The sequence below is a fragment of the Staurois parvus genome, unplaced genomic scaffold, assembly GCF_062004578.1.
Source record: "Staurois parvus isolate SC_StPar_1 unplaced genomic scaffold, SC_StPar_1.0 ptg000446l, whole genome shotgun sequence".
Lineage (NCBI taxonomy): Eukaryota > Metazoa > Chordata > Amphibia > Anura > Ranidae > Staurois > Staurois parvus.
Genome location: NW_028318242.1, coordinates 2,154,829 through 2,172,638, shown reverse-complemented (window position 1 = coordinate 2,172,638; position 17,810 = coordinate 2,154,829). Strand labels below are relative to the sequence as shown.

The following is a 17,810-nucleotide window of genomic DNA, read 5'->3' as shown; positions in this document are numbered from 1 at the left end:
TCACCATGTTGAAGGAAAAAATGTGGTAACTTTAAACTCTAAATGTAATGTAATACTTTCTGATTAATATATTTTCTTGTATACAAATTATTGTTGGACACATTTTCTGACAGCAGTTCCTATTGTATTTTCCCATGTTTTCATGGAACTTGCTTTCAGTATAGTTATTAAAATTTGAACTTCACAAATTATATTTATTCATTACTCACTTGATCTATCTTGGCATGTAAGTATGCATATCTTATACCTGAGGGGCTGCTGGAAATCACTGTAGTAGTCCGTGCTCCCATGGTGATATCCACGATCTTCCTGGGTCCTGTGTGAGTGTTTTCCCCTCTGCCCACAGTCACAGGGATCACTTGTCTGATTGGATGGGGGGGGGGGAGGATGTGGCATCATATTTTTGGGGTTTTTTAATCTGATGCCACACATATTTTTGAACATTTTATGCTTGGCACTAGAATTTACTTTTCTTCTTCTTCCTCTTCCTATTCTTTTTCTTTTTCTTTTTCAGGTTTTGCATAGAGTGGAGAGGGTTTTGAACAGCCGTCAGATTTTTATTGCGGTCTTGGACTGGGCAGGTCCCTCCCCTTCATTATTTTTTATTATAGGCACTTATATAGCGCTGTCAATTTATGCAGCGCTTTACATATTTATTATACATTTACATCAGTCCTGAACCCTCAAGGAACTTACAGTCCCTAACTCACATTCATACATACTAGGTCCAAATTAGACAGGAGCCAATTAACTTTACTTTATGACAATTGATTAGAAAATGTGTTGTTTTTTTTTACCAAGGAACATGCATTCCACATTAATAATTATGCTACCAAAATTAATGTGTGCTGTAAATTGCCTCCAGCGTTGTTCTTGTTCCTCCTTGCTGGAGGCTTCTGTTGAAGCACATAGCCCTGAGCAGCAGTTAAAGCAGAACTAAACCATCCTATACTATTCAGCCAAGAAAGCTGCCATCTGTTTGATCTGCAACTGCCATGGTGCTGCACATACAGTTAGGTCCATATATATTTGGACACAGGCACAATTTTAGTTTTTTTCAGGTGTTTACCAAAACATTCAAGCTATAGTTATATAATGGCTATGGGCTGAAAGTGCACACTCTCAGGTTTAATTTAAGGGTATGTACATCCAAATTGGAGGAAGGGTTTAGGAATTACAGCTCTTAAGAGTAGCCATCCCCCTTTTTTCAAAGGACCAAAAGTAATTGGAAAATTGAAAAAAGGCTGTCTCATGGCCTGGTTGGGCTACTCCTTTGTTATTTCTTCATCAGTTAAGTAGGTAAAAGGTCTGGAGTTAATTCTAAGTGTGGTATTTGCATTTGGAATCTATTGCTGTGAACTTACATCGTGCATTCAAAGGAGCTGTCCATGCAAGTGAAACAGGCCATTGTAAAGCTTCAAAAACAAAATAAATCCATCAGAGAGATATCAGCAACATTAGTAGTGGCCAAATCAACAGTTTGGTATATTCTGAGGAAAGTAGAATGCGCTGGTGAGCTCAGCAATATAAAAAGGCATGGACATCCACAGAAGACAACAGTGGTGGATGATCACAGGATCCTCTCTATGGTAAAGAAAAACCCATTCACAACATCCAGACAACTGAAAGACACTCTCCAGGAGGTGGGCATATTATGCTCAAAGTCAAGAGAAGACTTCACGAGAGCAAATACAGAGGGTTCACCACAAGGTGCAAACCATTTATAAACCTGAAGAATAGAAAAGCCAGATTATACTTTGCAAAAAAACATCTAAAAAAGCCAGACCAGTTCTGGAAAAGCATTCTTTGAACGTATGAAACTAAGATGAATCTGTACCAGAACGACAGGAAGGAAAAAAGTGTGGAGAGGCTTGGAATAGCTCATGATCCAAAGCCACAACGTCATCTGTAAAACATGGTGGAGGCAGTGTGATGGCATGGGCATGCATGGCTTCCAGTGGCACTGGGTCATTGGTGTTTATTGATGATGTGACAGAAGATAGAAGCAGCCGGATGATTTCTGCAGTGTTTAGAGATATACTGTCAGCCCAGATTCAGCCAAATGCAGCAAAGTTGATTGGACGGCTCTTCACAGTACAGATGGACAATGATCCAAAACACACGGCAAAAGCAACCCAGGAGATTTTGAAGGAAAAGTGGAATATTCTGCAATGGCCGAGTCAATCACCTGATCTCAACCCATTGAGCATGCATTTTCACTTGCTGAAGGCAAAACTAAAGGCATAAAGACCCACAAACAAAGAACAACTGAAGACAGCTGCAGTTAGAGCCTGGCAAAGCATCAAAAAGGAGGAAACCCAGTCTTTGGTAATGTCCATGGGTTCCAGACTTCAGACAGTCATTGCCAGCAAAGGATTCTCAACAAAATATTAAAAATGAACATTTTATTTATGATTATATTCATTTGTCCAATTACTTTTGGTCCCTTGAAAAAGGGGGGGTGGCTACTCTTAAGAGCTGTAATTCCTAAACCCTTCCTCCAATTTGGATGTATATGCACTCAAATTAAACCTGAGTGTGCACTTTCAGCCCATGTCCATTATAGAACTATAGCTTGAATATGTTTTGGTAAATTCCTGAAATAAACTAATATTGTGCCTGTGTCCAAATATATACGGACCTAACTGTATAATCAGTTATAACACCGGTCGTTTGATGGTTTGACAGTTTGGTTGAGAATACAAGCAAATGTGACCGTTAGCATTCCTGTTAGTTCCTCTTTAAAATTTAGACTGTCAGCAGATTGGCCTCTACAATCTCAGCACAGTGCCTAAAAATGCCTAAAAGTGGAGAGCAACTGAGCATGTGCAGAGCAGGGTGAGACAGTGTTTTGTTGGATTTTAAACAGTATAGGCATTCATTTTTAAAGTTTTACATAGTTATACCTACAAAAGAGGCCAGCCTGAAGTGATCTAGCAAGACTTCATTTTCTCAGTAAAGTTCAACCTTAACCTACCAGCATGTCTTTGGAGTGTGGGAGGAAACCGGAGTACCTGGTGGAAACCCACGCAGGCACAGGGAGAACATGAAAGCTCCGTGCAGTTAGTGCTATGGTTCAGCTTTGAAACAACAACCCTAGTGCTGCTAGGCAGGAGCGCTAAAAACTTAGCCACTGTGCTGCCTATTCTTTCTCCCTATGGAAAAAAAACACATGGGCAGAATATTAAAGAATGCAAAAAGAATTTCACAGCTCTATCCTTCCCCCACTAAAAATATTGCTAGCTTTGTCCTCTTTGGAGAGATTTCCCATCACTTCCTGCTCTACTTACCTTTTGCCCCAGAGACAGAAAATAACAAAAAAAATCTGCCTAATGAGTATGCAGCTGGTAAAAAAAAAACAGATGATGGTTCTGCTCCACTCACTGAAAAACAAAGAATGTTTTAAAACTGCAGCTAATATTTGTAACTTTAATGCATATCCTCTCTTCTCTAGAATGCATTCGTAGGTACTGGTTTCCAGAAAGAAAAGATCCTGGTCTCTCTACCTGTATACATAGTAAGTAGTCTTTGTGACGTCTCTGTACAACTTTATTTAGCACAATAAATGTCTGATATCTGTTTTTTGGATGCAGAATTGTCCTGTTTTCACATTACAAATGAGCCACAGCATTATATAAATATTCCACCAATATTTTTCTCAGGCTCGCTTATCTGTTCTTCACATAACAATGACGTACTCGTGTTTTAGTGTGAAACGGAAGCAGCTCCAATGAGCACAGTGTTTATAACTGAGAACTGGCAAGTGACTAGCACTTTATTCATAATTTATTTAACAAGTAAGTCCTCACTTGTGTGAGATATTTTGTTGATATTGGAATCTGCTTGGTATTGCAGTTGTAAAAGCTCAATCAGCAAATATCTGACATTCCGTACTGAATAACCAGTTCCTTCCTCCTTTTCCCGAAACTCACTACACAGCTGCAAGATAAAGCCTTCCAATCTGCACTTGTTTACTGCACATGACTATACCTTACATGGTGCCAGCTTTTCACTAGCACAATACAGTTTGAATATTAAATGTTGTGTTTTTTTGTTTTTTACTCCCAGAGTTGGGGAGTGGGGGGGTGTCCACAAGTGTTGTGTTCAGGTTACACTGTATACTGTTCATTGGCCTTCCTTTAGATTGTAAGCTCCACGAGCAGGGCCATCATGTTCCTTCTGTACTGAAATGTATTGTAATTGTACTGTCTCCCTTATATTGTAATGTGCTGCGCAAACTGTTGGCGCTATATAAATCCTGTATAATACTAATAAACTGATGGTTGTGCTGCACTGATCACTGACAAATCTGAAACCATATATAATGTGAAACCTTACAAGATCTTAAGTGTAAATGTGCAAACACAGACGTTGGACATATTATTACAGTAAGCTTCAGTATGTTAAATAGTTGTTTCACCTAAAAGTGGTATTTTAGTTAAAAGTAGAGCCCAACTGTTTTTGCATGTTTATATCTAGAATCTAAAGATAAATTGAAAAATACAACCGAGAAAGTAGAACCCTTTTTTTCTTTGTAATGGCCACAGGAGGTGTATAGATCCAGGAGCCTAGAAAAGAGCTCTTGAGATTCCTTGAGAAATCTAAAATACTGCCTCAAGGTTTAGCAGCTATCAAAGATTGAAATATCCGTTTTTGTGGGCTATCCTAAATACCCTTTAAAACAAAGATTTTAGCGTTAAAAGTATTGATGCTGCCCTCTTGAATTAAGCCCCTTTTACACGGGGTGGACTCTGTTATGATCAACGGGGTATCTGTCCACTGATTGAAGCAGAGTGGGACAGATGACAAGGACACAGCCCGCCCTGCTGTATGGGTGGCCAGGAGTAAATGGACTCTGCTGCCCCTTTACACTCGGCTGCCCTTCCATCCAATCCGCCTAGATGGAGGAGGATGGATCCCCTTCGGTTTTTTTTCTTTTAGCATACCAGACCAGATTGGGGATGGGGGTGTACACGGACACAAGCTCATTTACACCTGTCGCTTCATAGAAGTAAATTGAAATTTCCAATCCGGTTCGCCTGAAAAACTGACAGGCGGACCTGATTGGATCCTTTGTGTGAATAGGGACCTCAGAAAAACTTCTATATGTAGACAAAATAAATAAAAATTAGCACAAGAGGCAAAACTTACAGCCAGTGGGATGTGTCTCTTTTGCTGATGCCACTTCTGTTAGGTGTCCCATATTTCCTCCATTGTTCATGAACACTATGATACCTGATAATACCTGCTTCAATTTCGGTGTTTCCAATTTAACTCGATTCCACTGACTTACAATTAATATTAAAATTTCACCTGGCCTGGTTCCCAGGCATGGATTTTGACCTCTGTTCTTACACTGTAAAACCATTTGCATAGATCCTAAATCTCTTAATGCTAATTCAGTCAGTTTTTTGAATGGGTGTTAAATGCATTATGTGGCACCCTTTTCTGCCTCTGTCGGTCACCTGTATGGATTTTTTGGGGCTTTGGTGCAAATTATGGAAATATCAGTAACCACTATTTGTGAGTTAAAGCATTAGCAATCATATCTTAAGCACTCTTCCCCTGCACAGACTGCCTGCCATCCTACCCTCTAAATTCCTACCTGCAATATTGCCCACCGTCATACCCTCCGCACTCCTTTCCTCACAGATGCTACAGATGTTTGTAGTTTTACAATAATACCGACAAAAAACACTTTTAATATTAACCACTTAAGAGCCGCCCCATAGCAGATATACTGCTACAGGGTGGCTCCACTGCGCAAAATCACATAAATATTTGTGGTTTTGCATTTCCAGATAGGGGGCACGCGCGCCATTATTGGCTGCTGGATATGTCAATCACTGGTTCCCGGCTGGCGATTCCCGGCCGGGATTCTGTAATCATCGGAAGGGCTGAGAGGGGAGAGATCTGTGTGTATACAACACAGATCTTTCTCTTGTCAGCATAGACATGCTTCTTTGTGTCTCTCTGCACAGCAAAGAGATACAAAGCAGCATGTCTCCCAAGTAAAACACACACGCAGCACACAGCCCATATTCGCCCCAGATGTTAACCCTTTCCTATCCAGTATCATTAGTACAGTGCCGTTGCTTACCACTGATCACTGTATTAGTGTCAGTGGCAGTTCCCCCCAGTGTCAGAATGCCCGCCGCAGTCCCGCTATAAGTCGCTGATCGCTGCCATTACTAGTATAAAAAAATTCCAGTAAATATACCGCCATTTGTAGACACTATATCTTTCAAGTAAACCAACTAATATACACTTATTGGGGTTATTTAATTGCAACGACATGTAACAGAATACATTTTGGCCTAAATTTATGAAGAAATTTTATTTTTTAAATGTTTTTATTGGATATGTTTTATAGCAAAAAGTCATTCATATATATATATATATATATATATATATATATATATATATATATATATATATACACACACACAGGTGAAAGGTGAAACTCGATGCAAAAGTTCATTTATTTCAGTAATGCAAATGGCTCCCCAAATCAACACAGACTGTGGAAACTTCACACTGGACTTCAAGCATCTTGCAGTGTGTGCCTCTCCATTCTTCCTCCATACTCTGGGTCCTTGGTTTCCAAATGAGATGCAAAAGTTGCTCTCATCAGAAAAGAGGACTTTGGACCGCTGAACAACAGACCAGGTCTGTTTTTCTTTAGCCCAGGTAAGACACTTCTGAGGTTGTAGGTGTTATGGCTTAATTAGCTGATTAGAGTGGGACACTTTGAGCTGAGAATATTGCACCTTTTCACAATATTCAAGTTTTCTGAGATTGTGGATTTGGGGTTTTCATGAGCTGTAAGCCATAATCATCACAATGGTGACAAATCACGGTTTGAACTATCTTGCTTTGCATGTAATGAGTCTATCTCATATATTAGTTTCACCTTTTAAGTTGCATTACTGAAATAAATGAACTTTTGCACGATATTCAAATTTTTCGAGCTTCGTGTGTATGTGTGTGTGTGTGTATATATATGTGTGTATGTATGTATGTATGTGCATGTGTATGTGTGTGTATGTGTGTGTGTGTGTATATATATATATATATATATATATATATATATATATATATTCTAAATTGTCAGGTTTTTTTTTTTATGTTTTATAGCATAAAAAAATGTAGAAGTGATCAAATAACCCCAAAAGAAAGCTCTATTTGTGGGTGGAAAATAAGGACATAAATTTAATTGGGTACAGCATTGCATGACTGCGCAATTATCAGTTAAAGTAATGCAGTGCTGTATTGCAAAAAATGGCCTGGTCAGGAAAGGGGGGTAAATCTTCTGGAGGGCAAGAGGTAGAAGGAAAATATTGGGGTTGTTACATTTTTTTTTTTTTAATTTTAAGTAAATGTTTATAGAAAATTGTTATTCCTAAAGAGCTGTGTCTGTTTCATTTCAGAGGCAGGAAAAATGGTGAGATGCATCTTTTTTTTTTCATAATAATTACTATTATTATTATTTAGTCTTGAATATAGTAAAGAAAATAAGTACAAAAACACTATAGATTCCTTTACATTAAATAAGGATTTCATTCTGTACTTGCCTTGAATTTTTTAAGCAGATATGTAGTGCCACTATTCGGTATACATATTATAAATCCATATATGTACAGTAGTTTCATTTTTCTATCTTGTGTTCATGCCCAGTAGTTGTCTCATTTGTGTGCTTTTCACTTCCTTAAAATATGAGTAAAACAAAAGTTGTCCTTTTCTATCCTCTTCTTAAACAAGTACTGTTGATTAACCCAAATACCCTCTGCTGCCCCAGCTAGTTTTTTAGGGCTAATATTTGATTGTTCTCTTGCAATATGTTTATTGGAGAGAAAAAAATAAAAATCGAACAATCACTGGCCGCTAGCATAAAGATCATTTATTTCAATTCAAAACCATAGAAAACGTAGAGGGTATGTTATCACATATAGTATCAGTTGAAATATATTTCTGATTTTGACATTAGATAATCTCCAAACGAAAGAAAAGCATTGTTGTAGCAATTGCAAGAAAAACAAACAAAACGTATCATTAAACATAATATTTGAAAGCAGGGTAACCTCATGACACAGCCTATATCAGAAAAATGTAAGGTAGTAGTATATAAAAGAGCAAGTAATCCCAAAGAGTGGGGGGCAAGAAAAAGGAAAAGACAGGATGAAAAAGGGGGGATGAGGTAGACCTAGGCAACTCAGTGGGAAGGTGAGGGCAGCACTGGGGACGGATTCAAATAGATATTCTTATATTTAGCCCAAGGGTCCCATGTCCTTTCAAACTACTGCACCTTATTAATCTGATTTACCATTTTAACAACGTTTTCTTCTGTCTGGCTTCACCATACATTTATTTTGAAAATGTTCAGATATTACTCCACTCTTAAAGTCACTTTCTTTTCTACTTCACTCTATTTACTGCATTACACTCTTTCAGAAGTTTCTGCTTGCTTTCCCTTTTCTCTGATATTCCCTATTAGTCCACGTTCATACATTGAAAGCAATGGGAGGCTGTCGGCTCCTGCAGCTAATTGCAGCAACTCGCAGGTAATCGCAGTGTGGCAACAACATACCTGCGAGGGATCAGCTCTGGACGCAGACAGTCTGCACATAGAGATGTGAGTGGCTGCAATTAGCTGCTGTAGACGGCAGCCTCACATTGCATTCAGTGGGGCTGCCTCCCGCTTCTAATCACCAGGATCCCCACTGATTTTATCACATCCTCCATACTGTCAAGTAGAAATACAGGTGTAAATGTAGCCTTAGTTTCTGCAAACCTATGAAGGGCACCTTTTAATCTTTATCTTCCCGCAAGCAAATATTTTTATTAGGCACTGCTTACCATGTTGTGCTTTCTCCTCCCATATATGTTTATATAAAGTGTATACATTCCCATGCCTTTTTGTTTCTACACTTTATCCCTCTAGACAGTAAGCTTGTACAGGCAGGACTCCCTCCCATTGTATGTTATTGATGTAAACATTTAGTGATATTTTTAGTGGTGTATTTGAATTATCTGGATTACTCACCTCTGACTATATTAGTTAGAACGAACAATAGTATGTGTTGTGCAGTGTTTTACCTTAACCGCTTCCCGACTGCCCTATAGCAGAAATACTGCTACAGGGCAGCACAGGTGTGCAAAATCACGTGCATATATACGTGATTTTGCATTTCCGGGTAGGGGGCACACGCATGCCCCACTTCCATTCGCGGCCTCGGCTGTCAATCACCGGGTCCCGGTCGGTGATTACTCGCTGGTGCCGGTGATTGCCGAGCATCTCTGACGGGGAGGAGAACTGTTTGTAAACAACACAGTTCTCCCTTTCAGCTCATGCACACTTCTTTGGATGGCTGTGCACAGCACAGCCATGCAAAGCAGTGTACTTACAGTGGAGCACACAGACACAAAAAAAAACCGCACACGGTTAACCCTTTGATCGACCCTCATGTTAACCCCTTCCTGCCTAATGCCATTCGTGCAGTGTCAGTGCTTTTTTTTAGCACTGATCATTGTATTTGTGTTACTGGGGATGTCAGTGACACCAAGTCAGTTCTCCCACTGGTGTCAGAATGCCTGCTGCAGTCGCGCTATAAGTCGCTGATCGCTGCCATTACATAGTTACATATAGTTACATAGTTAGTCTTGCTGAAAAAAGACAAAAAGTCCATTCAGTTCAACCACAGAAAAAAAAAAAAGTTATAATCCTATGCCGACAGTTGATCCAGAGGAAGGCAAAAAAAATCCCAACAAATTATGATCCGATTTGCTCCTGCTGGGAAAAAAATTCCTTCCTGATCCCCTGAGAGGCAATCGGATATTCCCTGGATCAACTTTACCTATAAGTCAGTGGTTCTCAACCTTTCTAACGCCGCGACCCCTTAATACAGTTCCTCATGTTGTGGTGACCCCCAACCATAAAATTATTTTCGTTGCTACTTCATAACTGTAATTTTGCAGTAGGAGGAATAGTGCCACGTCATTGGTGTCAGTGGGAGGAATAGTGCCCCGTCATTGGTATCAGTGGGAGGAATAGTGCCCCGTCATTGGTGTCAGTGGGAGGAATAGTGCCCCGTCATTGGTGTCAGTGGGAGGAATAGTGCCCCGTCATTGGTGTCAGTGGGAGGAATAGTGCCTCGTCATTGGTGTCAGTGGGAGGAATAGTGCCCCATCATTGGTATCAGTGGGAGGAATAGTGCCCCATCATTGGTGTCAGTGGGAGGAATAGTGCCCCATCATTGGTATCAGTGGGAGGAATAGTGCCCCATCATTGGTGTCAGTGGGAGGAATAGTGCCCCATCATTGGTATCAGTGGGAGGAATAGTGCCCCATCATTGGTATCAGTGGGGGGGAATAGTGTCCCATCATTGGTATCAGTGGGAGGAATAGTGCCCCATCATTGGTGTCAGTGGGAGGAATAGTGCCCCATCATTGATGTCAGTGGGAGGAATAGTGCCCCATCATTGGTATAAGTGGGAGGAGGAATAGTGCCCCATCCTTGGTGTCAGTGGGGGGAGGAATAGTGCCCCATCCTTGGTGTCAGTGGGGGGAGGAATAGTGCCCCATCCTTGGTGTCGGTGGGGGGAGGAATAGTGCCCCATCCTTGGTGTCGGTGGGGGGAGGAATAGTGCCCCATCCTTGGTGTCGGTGGGGGGAGGAATAGTGCCCCATCATTGGTATCAGTGGGAGGAATAGTGTCCCATCGTTGGTGTCAGTGGGAGGAATAGTGCCCCATCATTGGTGTCAGTGGGAGGAATAGTTCCCCATCATTGGTGTCAGTGGGAGGAATAGTGTCCCATCGTTGGTGTCAGTGGGAGGAATAGTGCCCCATCATTAGTATTAGTGGGAGGAATAGTGCCCCATCATTGGTGTCAGTGGGGGGAATAGTGCCCCATCATTGGTATCAGTGGGAGGAATAGTGCCCCATCGTTGGTGTCAGTGGGAGGAATAGTGCCCCATCGTTGGTGTCAGTGGGAGGAATAGTGTCCCATCGTTGGTGTCAGTGGGAGGAATAGTGCCCCATCATTGGTATTAGTGACACCAATGATGGGGCACTATTCCCACTGACACCAATGATACTTACCTTGCAGACCCCTGCTCCAGCCTGGGCTCGCTCGCTCCCTCCCTCTCCCATGGTACCAACACTTACCTGTCAGATGTCTTCCTTCTCCGGCCGCTCTCCTCCTCTTCACTCGCTCGATCTTTGCAGTGCCGCTCGGCTCCTCCTCTCCAAGCTCCACCTCTTTGCCGGTGATTGGCCGCCTGTGTGCCTCTCCTGAGCTACAGTGCCGGCGGCCAATCACAGGCGAGGATTGATCTCGAGGTGTGTCCAGATGACAGGGGCGGCATGTCATCCCGCCCACACCTGGAGACGGCGGTGGCGGCGGCGAGGAGCGGTGTCTCGGTTCCTAAGACCATCGGAAATATGGGTTTTCCGATGGTCTTAGGCGACAACTGTGGAAGCGTCGTTCGACCCCCAAAGGGGTCGCGACCCCCAGGTTGAGAACCGCTGCTATAAGTGTTAGTATCCAGTTATATTCTGTGTATATAAGAGAATCTAGGCTTAATAGCAGAAAGTCAAAAATATAGTGTCTTTCTCAAAATTTTCAGTATTTTTTTTTTTTTTTTAAAGCACAAAAAATAAAAAATGCTCAGGCTATCAAATACAACCAAAAGAAAGCTCAATTTGTGGGGGAAAAAAGACGTAAACTTCATTTGGGTGCAGCGTTGCATGACCGTGCAATTGTCAGTTAAAGTAACGCAGCTCTGTAATGCAAAAAAATGGCCTGGTCGGGAAGAGCGGTAAATCCTCAGGAGGGCAAGTGGTTAAAAAGCTTCTGCATGCTCTGTTGTGACTACTTTCCTGAATAGTCTATTAGATCTGCTGCATTACAAACAGTTAACAGCTTCCCAGCAGTGAAAGCATTTCTGGCTCTTTGCCCAGTCAATTGTTCATTTGTACAATAAAAATAAAAAGGTGATCAGTCTATTTTGTGTGTATGTGTAATAAATATATCTTGCTATTTTCCATAAAAGACTGTGTTTACAGGAATCTCTGGGTGGCTTCAGTTTTTGGAACCCTTACAATGTATCCATGTTGAAATCAACTGTTAAAATTTATGCAATATCTTTGCAGCTAATCTTGTTGGTTTGTACTGCATGATTACTTGAGTTTGATACAAATTCAGCCAGACTTTATATATATCTGACAGTGACATCCAGACTGCTCTGCTAACATATTGCGGTGGGGGGCAGAATTGTAAATGGTAGGGGGCCTGAAGCACAGTTTAAATCATTTCTCTGCATGCGTTTACACTTTTGAGCGATTAATTATGTCCTTGGGCATAGCTAAAAATTGAAAACTGATTCTGTAAGATGTTTTCTTACTCTCTGTAATGCTGTCTTTTTTTGTAGAAATTTTCTTGTGTGCATTGGCAAGCTCCTGACTTTTCTTTGTCTTGTTTAGGGACTTGATTAAAGATTATTATTATTATTCAGGACTTCTATAAAACCAACAGTTTATGCAACACTTTGCAAAATTAAGGGAGACAATTTGATGCAAGAGGATTAGTAGGGCTTGTCTCACGGAAGCTTCCGATCTAAATGTAGGAAGAGTGGTACAAGGGTTAATAACAGAGGGAAGAGCTTGTGAAGAAAGACGGTAGTACATTTTTAAGCTGGAGGTGGAATGGGCTTCCCAGAAGAGATGAGTTTTCAGGGTTCTTCTAAAGATGGACAGAGTAGGAGATGACTGGACAGGTTGGGGTAGGTCATTCCAGAGGAAAGGATGGGCTGCGGAGAAGCAGAGTGGGTGGTTTAATTAGCATCTGGATTACAGAGAGGAAAAGAAATGTCAGATTCAGACGGGCATTTTTAAATAACCTGTTCATTCAACAAGTCATTGGGTTCTGGCAACAGCAGGTAGTTGTTAATAAAGTAGAATTCCAACATGTTTTGAAAAGTTTTGATTAGTGGCTTGGAAACCATGGTCACAGCGCTCGTAGCTGCAACCAAACTCTTGTTTTAGGGGGCTCAGGCTGGTTTATAAGGCATAAGTTTTCTGCCCTGCAGAGAACACATAATGTTTGGTGTGCAACATCTGTCAAAGGATCTTCCATGGCTGGCGCAGAGAACAGTTTAGCTTCTCCATGGTCTTCTGCAGTTAGTTATGAATTCTGATATCACATGACCAAGCACGGGAGCTGCATGGGGTGGTATCATTGTGCTTTCTTTAAGCTATGTAACCTACCTGAGCAGCTCTGTTATAGAGGACTTAGTGCTCTCTGTGGTAATAAAAGGTTGCTGTAAGACATCATAAGAAGAATTTGAGAATAGAATGGGGCAGTAAGTAAGCCCAGGATCCAAAATGTACACTATATTGCCAAAAGTATTGGGACATTGCTCCAAATCATTGGATTCAGGTGTTCCAATCACTTCCATGGCCACAGGTGTATAAAATCAAGCACCTAGGCATGCAGACTGCTTCTACAAACATTTGTAAAAGAATGAGTTGCTCTCAGGAGCTCATTGAATTCAAGGGTGGTACTGTGATTGGTTGCCACCTGTGCAAGTAGTCCATCCGGGAAATTTCCTTGCTACTAAACATTTCACGGTCATCTGTTAGTGGTGTTATAACAAAGTGGAAGCAACTGGGAACAACAGTAACTCAGCCATGCAGTGGTAGGCCACATACAATGACAGAGCTGGGTCAGCACATGCTGAAGTGCACAGTGTGCAGAAGTCGTCGGCTGTCTGCAGAGTCGGTAGTTAAAGACCTCCAAACTTTCTCTATGCACTGTTGTGTTAAACTGAAGGCCACACAGCTTCATGGAATGGGTTTCCATGGCCGAGGTAGCTGCATCCAAGCCTTACATCACCAAGTGCAATGCAAAGTGTTGGATGCAGTGGTGTAAAGCACGCTGCCACTGGACTCTAGAGCAGTGGAGATGTGTTCTCTTTAGTGACGAATCATGCTTTTCTGTCTGGGAATCCGATGGACGTGGCTGGGCTTGGCGGTTGCCAGGAGAACGGTACTTGCCTGACTGCATTGTGCCAAGTGTAAAGTTTGGTGGAGGGGGGATTATGGTGTGGGGGTTGTTATCAGGGTTTGGGCTTGGCCCCTTAGTTCCAGTGAAGGGAACTCTTAAGGCGTCAGCATACCAAGACATTTTGGTTAATTTTATGCTCCCAACTTTGTGAGAACAGTTTGGGGATGGCACCTTGCTGTTCCAACATGACTGCGCAGCAGTGCACAAAGCAAGGTCCATAAATCATGGAGGAGGGAGTTTGGGGTGGAGGAACTTGACTGACCTGCACAGAATTCTGACCTTAACCCAGATAGAACACCTTTGGGATGAATTAGAGCGGAGACTGTAAGCCAGGCCTTCTCGTTCGACATCAGTGCCTGACCTCACAAAAATATTCCCATAGACATGCTCAGGGGCGGACTGACAACTCATGGGGCCCCCGGGCAATAGGGGATCTTGGGGCCCTGTGTCCTTGCAAAACCTTGTGGACAGCCTTCCCAGAGGAATTGAAGCTGTTATAGCTGCAAAGGGTGGGCCAACTCAATATTGAACCCTACAGACTAAGACTGGGATGCCATTAAAGTTCATGTGTGTGGAAAGGCAGGTGTCCCAATACTTTTGGCAATATAGGTGTCCGTTTATGACACAGAAAATAGCTGCAATTCAGAGGATCGCAGCTATTCTCTGGTCATTCAGTTTGACACTCAGGAGATCAGTGCAGAACTGTTAAGCTCTTCACTGGAGATCTGTGTTCTCCCTGCAGATTCTCCAGCCCAGAGCTGGAGAATTGGAGGGACCGCAAACTAAGCAGAGATAATTTACGTCTGCTTAGTAAACTGATCTTTTACTGTAATCTCGCGAGATTATAGTAAAATCAGCCGTTTTCCACCGTTTGTAGACCGTTCTCCAGCGTTTGGAGACCGTTCTCCCTTCGTTCAGAGAACTGCTTCAGAAAGAATGCCGGAGAACTGAGCAGCGATCATTTATCGCTGGTTCATAAATGGACACCATAGTGTATATTGAGGCCTCAATATTGATGTTGTTTTCAAAGTTTCTAGCCATTAAAAGCACCTTTTTTAAAAAAATAAACCCACAGAAGAGCTCCCGTATTTATTTGTCAGGATTGGAGGATGAATAACCTGATGATTGGTGAGATCATTTTTCTGGTAAATTTTGGGGAAAAAAAGATAAAATAAAATGTAGTTATTTTGCTTGAGCCAACTCCTTACTCAAGAATACTTGCACATGGTACTGATGTGTTAATATTCGGTTCCTGGCAGAAAATTTCTGCCTAAAAGCGCAAGGACAGGCTGTTAGTAAGTACGTGTACATGCACATAAAATTTCATCTAGCTGCCCTTGGGGTGTGTTGCATGCATGTAAAATACTTTCCAGCAATGCAGATGTTGTTTTTTTTTGTTTTTTTTTTTTTTTACTGACCTATACGCATTTACACATCTGTGAGTACATGCCCTTTAAAGCAACATGCTGCATTTAGATCAGTAAAAAAATGCCTGGATGCTTAAACACATAGCATTTTTAGGCATCTTTGTACCTAAGAGGCCTAAAACAATAAACCTATACTTAAATAAGTACAGGTAGGTGTGATGATGCTCTGGCTTGATCATTCTGGCACTTTTCCTTATTTACACTGCCTCCATGCTTTCCTTTCTTCCTACATTTCCTCTCTGATTACAGTCTACAGTTGGTCTTTCTTAGGCCTCATGCACAGCTCTTCTGGCAGCAGAAAAACACTAAACGCGTGTAAATGTGGTACCGTGTTTAGCTGCATTTACCCACATTTAGTGCTTGGACATTTATTCATTTGATTGGCAGGAGTATTTTCCATTAACATGAATAAACGTCCAAGCACTAAATGCAACTATCATTTTAAACGCTTTACACCCGTTTTTGCCACTTTTAGAGTTTTATGGTCAAAACGTTCCTCTCCTGAGCATGATTCTTCTGCGTTCAGGAGCATAATGTTTAACTGCCTCTAAATTCGGCAGCTCCGGGTAAAAAAGCCTATTTGTACATGGACACACAGGCTTTTTTTGAGTTGAGTTCAGGACTTTGGCAAAAAAACCGCCAAAGGCTCATAAACCCATGTTTAGCAGCAGTGTACATGTGGCCTTATTTTGTTTCTTTCTTCAAGCCCTGTAGTAGGGTCTGAATTGTTTGAGGTCTACCTACAGTATATGATAATACTCATGACTACATATACAGTAACTGTCATGGCCACATAGCGGTTAGACTTAGTGAAAGAGCTTTGCATGGAACTGTTATGTGGTTATACTTTATCATTTCAGCCCTTTCAAGCTGGATTCTTCTCTGTATGTTGTACAAAATGTACCTCTGAATGTCCGAGTTTAATTCAAAAAAGTATTGAAATAAAAAATAAATACAGCTAGAGCATCCCCTTTAAGAATTTGGAAACATGACCTTTTGGTTAAAGAGGGCCTTTTTATAAATGTCGTTGGAAGACGGAGAATTTTCAAGGCATATTAAGTGGTTTATTTACTTCAGTTTGCTGTGGCTGCGCATAGTGTTGTACAACTCCTTAAGCAGATTGATTGGTCAAATATAGGTTGATCATGATGTGTTCATACAATACTCCATATTTCTGTGTGTACACGTGACACAACTGCTTATATTGTCAACCTGAGGTTTGGCTTGGGTGCTAAACATCTGAATCATTTACGGTTGTCTGTGGTCATTTCTGTTAGTGATTATGCCACCAAGCACCAGACCCACACTTCAAGTTGAGTGTTTACTTTTTCACTTGTGTGACGGAGTTAGCTAAAAGCCTTTAGCCTTGGATGAAATAGCATGTTTAGTGAATTTAAAGGCCTGTTTTACACCCAACTTGCACTTCTACTGTTTAATACATTTAAGGAGATACCCACCTAGACCTTCAATTTATGTTAGTCAATGTATTGAAATGAAAATGTATTGTATTGTGTAGCATCTCAATACTCATAGGCAGTGGTGTATTTAGGATTTGTGCTGCCCTAGGCAACACAAAAATTAGACGCCCCTTCCCCCTCTCCCATGGAGAGAGCTTGGCAATGACCAATAACACCCCTGCCCTATCACCCCCCCCCCACCTGAGAGAGCCTTTCACTAACACCCCCTCACCCCTGAGCTACAGAGAAGCACTCGCCATTACAGCTCTGGACATCCCCGTGAATGACAATCGGGCTCTGCATACACCATCCAGCAGTCCGCAGCCTCTCTCAGATCCCATCTGGTCCCCATGCTGCATATGTCCCTTCTTCCAGGGAGAAGTGCTGCCCTCCTAAAAAAAAAAAAATAAAAAAAAAAATACACCCCTGCCTATAGGTCTTACTTCTTGGGATATATTATTTCTAACTGCTTCATTGCTTGTAAGAGTTTGATTCAGTTTTTGGTTGCTATGATATCGCTGTCCAGCTATGTGGTACATAGTTATTTCTTTCCAAGAGAAGTATACAGTTGTCATCTGCTATTTTTTATAGTGGCGTTCATAGTAGTATTTTTGGGAATGTTATTTATAGATCATGTTTATTGTTGACAAAATGTTGCGTACCTGCTACAATCATAGAATCTGCGTGGCACTAAAAATACATTTATCCTTTGAATTACTAACATCACATTGGTAAGATACATGGATGAAATTGAAAGTCACTATATAAAGCCCTCTCCTAGAGTGTGTGTGTATTTGTACAACTTATTAGGCAAGGTGTTGTTAGTGCTAAGACACCGACTTTAAAGCGTAGTTCCACTTTAG

The 17,810-nt window shown here is 41.4% G+C and overlaps 1 protein-coding gene across 2 annotated transcripts in view; it reads left to right on the top strand.

Annotated features, from left to right (window-relative positions):
* The window catches only part of GAS6 (growth arrest specific 6), a 98,210-nt gene that overhangs the window by 27,524 nt on the left and 52,876 nt on the right, over window positions 1-17,810 (top strand). For both annotated transcript variants that reach the window (XM_089688120.1, XM_089688119.1), the window contains exon 4: window positions 3,455-3,517. In XM_089688120.1, coding sequence (XP_089544246.1) covers window positions 3,455-3,517 — 63 coding nt within the window. The remainder of the gene's footprint in view (window positions 1-3,454; window positions 3,518-17,810) is intronic.